We start from the raw sequence: 6,000 nt of genomic DNA, 5'->3' as shown, positions 1-6,000 counted from the left end.
CTCTAAGGCCTCTTTTCTGCCCAAGGGAGGTCCTGTTATTAAGACCATGACTGGGGAGATAGGAGGCCACTATGGCCACCAATGGGAAGCAGTTGTTTGGTGTTTCTATTTATTGACTCTTTAAAATTTCATCATCCAAGGAAAGTTAATACATGACTGTTTGGTAGCAAGAAAAACATAATCTAAGACCACAATGACCCACCCGCCCTAAATAAAAACAAAACCAAACAGAACAAAAACAAACCCCATCTGAAACCAGACCTTTGGAGTTGTAGCTGAAGCGAAGGACTGAGGGTCAGAGTGGCTCCCTGCAGTTGGGAGGTGGGGGAGAGGCTGCCCTCAAGTGGGAGCCTTCCCAGTTGAAGAGGCCATGCCCAGCCCCTCAGCTTTGGGGGTCCTTCCTGCAGGGGCCATCTCTGGCAGGAAGGGGTGTGGAAAGAGGGATTCAGTGGTCAGAGTGAGGGGATCCTAGGCCCACACCCCAAGGTGACCATATGTGCCAGTGCATGAGACACAGGGAGGCAGGGGCTGGGGACCAGGGCCGACTGCAAGAAGTGAGGGCCCTTTTCTCTTACCTGAGAAAGCCTTGTCCAAGTCCCTACCAGTGCTCCAAAATTAAGACACCATTAAAGATGCCACCAGCACACTGGGAAATGCCAAAGCCTAGGGAGGCCCCTCGATGGTGTCATGCCCCCAGTGAGCCATCATCAAGCCATCACCTTGTTCTGCATGACTGTGGGCACTTGGTCCTGGCCTCTGATCAGGGTGGGCAGTCCCATCAGGATGTGCTTGGGAAGTTTATATTGAAGGCCAATGTTTTAGTGCCCTGAACATGCAGTGTATATGTGTGTGTGTGTGTGTGTGTGTGTGTGTGTGTAATGGGGGGAGATGGTGGTCCCTCCAGAAAGGCTTGGTTTGGGTCCCAGGGAGGCGCCTTGGACAGGAACAGGTTTTCTCCCCCATCATTCATCACATCACACCACACCCTGTCCCCAGTCACTGCATAAATAAGTGCTTTGGAAAGGACTCATCTAAAAAGGAATATAAATACTGTACATGGGAAAGGGTGGTACCCCTTAGCCTTCCCGCTGCCCCCAGAAAACCTTCCAAATATTGCACATGGCCCTCTCCAACCGCATAGGGTCCAGCCTGGCCGTGTCTTTGGTAGAAGCTCCAGGGACAGAGGTCCTAGGCAGCTTGCATGCCCCACCCTGGTCACACCTGGGAGCACCAGAGCAGCCAGTGGGTTGGGAAAGGCCGTGGCTAGCCAGCGGGTGTCCATCAGGAATGCTTCCGCGAAGATGAGACGGCGCAGCGCCACATAGGCACCTAGGTGGCCCTGTTTGGACACTCCTGGTCAAGGTCTGTGCGTGGGCTAGTAAGAGGCAAGCAGACTGAGGGCAGGTGGGCAGGTGAGTCCCGGGCCACAGTGGACAGGGTCACACCCTCCACAGAAGGAGGTGGTTTGTGCTGTCATCTCGGCCCACAGTCTCATTACTGCCACCACCCCCACTGCTGAGTCGGAAGTCCTCATAGCCGTCACCTCCACTAATGACCAGCATTTTAGGCCTGGCAGAGGCAGGGCCTCGGTGCCGAGGGGAGTCCCGGTGCTCCAGGGAGGGCAGCTTCTCAAGTCCTGTGGGGCAGAAGGGAGGATCATCAGCCTGAGGGAGCTGGTGGCTTCACTGTCCCCTCATGGCCTGAGTTGCCACATCCCGGAAGATAGCAAGAAAGACAAGCACTGAGCTCTTACTTAGAAATACCCACTTCCTGGCAGCCTGTACTTTCTAGTCAGGACTAACTTAACTTACTAGCGCCACACCACTTTTTCTCTCTTGATGACTGCACACATAATGTCCTCTTCATTATAATTAGTTATGTGCTGCATAACAAGGTCAACGACAGACTGCACATATGATGGTGGCACCATAAGATGGCAATGAAACCGAGAATTCCAGTTGCCCAGTGACATCATAGCCAACTGAGTGCTCACGCGTCTGTGGTGCTGCTGCTGTAGACTCTGGTACCGTTAGATGTCCGAATGCACTGTACATACAGTTACGGACGTGCATGGTACTGATAGTGAGAATACATAACTATGTTATTGGTTTATGTATTTTTTTTTCTTCTTCGTGGTGCCTGGGGTTGAACCCAAGGCCTCGACGCATGCTACGCAAGCACTCTTACACTGAGTGGCACCCTATATTTTCTATATTAAACTTTTTTTTTTTTTAATGTACTGGGGATTGAACCCAGGAACACTCTACCATGAGCTACATTCCCACCCCTTTTTATTTTTTGAGACAAGGTCTCACTAAGTTACTGAGGCTGGCCTTCAACTTTTGATCTTCCTGCCTTAGTCTCCCTTGGAATTATAGGCATGTGCCACTGCACCTGGTTCATACTATACTAAATTGTTGTTTAAGAATGTATTTCCTACTACTTTTATTTTTTGAAAGCTTATTGTAAACAGTATGCTGTTATGTTGACAGAGCCTCATAATCTTGTTCATTGCATCTCTCAATTGCATCATTTTTTCTTGTGCTTCATTTAATCTCGTGTTGTGCTATTCCTCGTGGCCCTAGGAACAGCAGGCTCACCTGGGCACCTACCCATACAGCCCAGCTAGCTGCACAGGAGGCTGAGCCATCTAGTTTTATATAAGCATATTCTACCACGTTCCCACATACTCAATCAGTTGCCCACAATGCACTTCTCAGAACACGTCCTGTTGTTAAGTGAGGCACATCTGTATACAATGTTCCTATTTCCAACAGCCCCATCCCAGTTAAACAGCTAAGTCTTCTCTGGCCCCAGACCACTCCTGACTGAGGCTTTATTGGTTCTTGATTCCCATGGTCACTGTCTTTTGGGAATACGGTTTCTTGTGCTGCCAAAGCAAGGCTTGCCTGATTGTGACTCTGTGATGTACTTCATTCCCACTGTTTCACTCTCTAATTCTCACAGCCCACTTCCTGTCATATGCGCTATGCTGTGTTTTCTTTTCTGGCACTATTTCTACTTCCTTTTCTGTACATCACTTCCGAAGTCCACTTCCTGCCTTATAGATCAATTCTAGTCCTGTCTTATTTCCTGTTGTGGATAAGAAATACATACAACAGGATATATTTCCTACAAAGGTATCCCATCTGTGCTATATTCTACTTTTTTTTTGGCCTTTAACTTGCAATCCTCCTGCTTCAGCCTCCCGAGGTGCTAGGATAATAGGTTTGTGCCACCATGCCCAGCTGCCATATTCTACTTCTTAGCTTATAATTCACCTCCTGTCTCCCACAACATTTATTTGGATAAAATTTTACGCATGCACCCAACAGACACACAATCTCCTAGTAAATTTCATTTTGGGGATTCCATAGCCTATTTCCTGTAATATATCCCACTTCCAGGTCAATTACACTTTTCCTCCCTCTTAAAGACTCTTTCAGCAGGACAACAGGGCGATCAGGGCAACCAAGAACCCAGGATCCCTGGACGGCAAGCCCACCTGTGTCTGGAGGAGGTGGTGGGGTCGGGCAGAGCAGGTTGAAGCCATCTGGCAGCTGGACTGCAGCCAGGAAGCGGACGTGGCCGGTGTGGCCCTGGCCCAGGCCAGCAGGGCTGAGAGGTGCCCGTGGGCAGCTGACAGTACTGGGGGAGGTGGGCATGGTGAGCACAACGCCGGCACTGGTGCCCACCCACAGCAGCTCTTCGCACACTAGCAGTGCTGTGATCCGCAGGCAGGCAGCTTTGTGCTGCCGGATGATGGCATCTGAGCCTGGGGTGGGAAAAAAGAGCAGCGCTGGGGCCTGACGCTGGCCCTGGCCCAGCCTCCTCAGGGACAGAGCAGGAAGACTCTGAAGAAGGAGCAGTGGTAGTCTGAGGTCAGTACCTGCCAGCATCCTGTGCACAGGTGGGGTGACGTCCACCTCTGCCAGCTGCTCAAAGGTGTCTGGGTGGTAGAGACACACATGGGCACTACCTTTCAATGTCACCCACACGCCCAGGCTGGAGTCCACCATGCAAGCTACACTTCGACTTGAATCCTGTCCCACACAGAACGTGTGCTGTGGAAGAGGGGAGGACAGGGAGCAGACAGGTGACTGGCAAGTCCGCCCCCATCCTCCAGCCTCACCAGTGTCCATCCCTCCCTCCCCATCACTCCCACAGACACCCACCCGATGGATCCTGCGTCTGGATGACTAACCTTCCAAAGCTCAGCTGCACTGGTGCCTCCCCACTCAATCCTCAGGAATTAAAATGGGATGCCCTTTCCCTGTGCAACTTAGTGACCTGAGGATCAGAGAACTTCAACGCTTGGAGGTTTTAAGACCAGTCACTGGCCTCTCTCTGGACAAATGGCAAAGTCCAAGCACAGGAGGAAAAAGTGACCTGCCCAGTGTCGCACAGCTTGTCAGTGACAGAGCCAGGGCCCAACCTGGGTCTTAGTTTCCATTCCAGTCAATGACAGAAGCATGAGAGGAAAATCAAGGGAACTGGTGCCCCCGCACACCACCCAGGCTGGAAACCTCTGGCATATACAAAAAGACATCATGACCAAAGGGCATAGTCTATTGCTAAAGGATGATGACATCAGGAAGGACCCTTGTTCTAGCCCCCAATGAACCCAACAGCTGTACTCAGAGGGTGGACAGGAGGATGAATCAGGAATCCTGACAAAAATGGGCATTTACTATCTTCCTCATCATTTAGAGAAGAAACAAGGATCAGAAAAGGAAGGGCCTGGCCCAGTACCACACAGGGCAAGTATCCCAATCCTTCAGCTGGACACTTCTCTGTCCCCATGGTCTCATCTCCCTCTCATGTGGGCCCAGATCACCCCAAGTCACTGATTCTGTCTCCCTACTCCCACTACCTCTAGCTGCAACGTGTCAGGGCTCAGGACAAGGATTCGGTTCTGGCAGCCACACCATAGCCGTCCACCCACAGACACCATCTTGGTGATGGGGCTCCCCTGAGCACCTAGGGTCACCGATTTGAAGTTCTGGGCATCCCAGAAACGGCCTGGAATGGGAATGGGGTAAAGAAAGCAGGAAATTAAGTACAGTACTGAATTTAAGCCTCACCTACACTGGAAGTGACAGGTGAATATCCCCATTTCTAAGCAAGGACACTGAGGCCCAGAGAAGCCTGAAAGTTGCCCAGTCACATTTCCAGATCCTTGGCCTGAAAGCCCCCATTCTTCCCAAGAGACAGCTCTACCACCAGTATGCACATGTGAGGGGACGGTGCAGGGCACTCACCTGCTTCCCTTTGGTAGACTACAAGTTCTCCATTGGCCAGAGACACAAACACCTGGTTATTTAGATACCTGGGCAAGGAAAAGAAGGTGTCAGGGATTTCAGAAGGCCAAAGCATATTATCGGGGACCAGGGGAATCACAGGTAGAATGGCTTTGGCTCCCAGGAGACCATCTCTTCTCACCCCCTGTTTTCCACGTGGGGGAAGCCTGAAGCTAAGAAGCAGAGACTTGCTCAAGTTCACAGTGTATAAGAAGCACAGCTGGCCTAGGGCCAGGCCTCTGTATTGCAGCCTCCTCGGAAGGGAGAGGCCAGTAGAGCAGGAAGTCAGGTGAACAGAGGAGGCTGCATGTATGGCTAAGAAGGGTCTGAGGAGAAGGACATCATGAGGCCTTACAGGATGCACGTCACAGAGGCCGTGTGCTGGAGCTTCATGCTGTTCCTGCGATCACGGATGCTGTCGGAGGACTGGTACACGTGGACACTGTGGATTGGGGTGACAAATGCTCAGGCATACCGACCCTGGGAGTCATCTCACCACCTCTGTGCCTCCACCCCCATCTCCCCAAGGTGTCTGTGCAAGGTACTAGATCCCACAGCCTCCCTGTGGGTTTCAGGCCCTCTGGCTGGTAGGACCTCTGAGGCCTGTCCCAAAACCCTCCTGTTTTTGCTTTGACACCATTTGATTTCCAGAGCAGGGAGCTCAGGGCTCTGGCACTGTGTCCCTGGCTCCATCCATGTC

At 51.5% G+C, this 6,000-nt stretch overlaps 1 protein-coding gene across 1 annotated transcript in view; it reads right to left on the bottom strand.

Moving 5' to 3' along the window:
• Positions 1-1,015: 1,015 nt before the first annotated feature.
• Arhgef17 (Rho guanine nucleotide exchange factor 17) overlaps positions 1,016-6,000 on the bottom strand; it is a 57,593-nt gene continuing 52,608 nt past the window's right edge. The window contains exons 16-21 of the mRNA XM_027942698.2: positions 5,656-5,742; positions 5,262-5,329; positions 4,874-5,022; positions 3,890-4,064; positions 3,506-3,775; positions 1,016-1,636 (exon numbers count right to left, since the gene is read on the bottom strand). Of these exons, the coding sequence (XP_027798499.1) occupies positions 1,440-1,636; positions 3,506-3,775; positions 3,890-4,064; positions 4,874-5,022; positions 5,262-5,329; positions 5,656-5,742 (946 nt within the window). The 3' untranslated portion in view covers positions 1,016-1,439. The remainder of the gene's footprint in view (positions 1,637-3,505; positions 3,776-3,889; positions 4,065-4,873; positions 5,023-5,261; positions 5,330-5,655; positions 5,743-6,000) is intronic.

This window comes from Marmota flaviventris, chromosome 9, assembly GCF_047511675.1.
Source record: "Marmota flaviventris isolate mMarFla1 chromosome 9, mMarFla1.hap1, whole genome shotgun sequence".
Lineage (NCBI taxonomy): Eukaryota > Metazoa > Chordata > Mammalia > Rodentia > Sciuridae > Marmota > Marmota flaviventris.
This window is presented reverse-complemented; position numbering and strand designations above follow the sequence as displayed.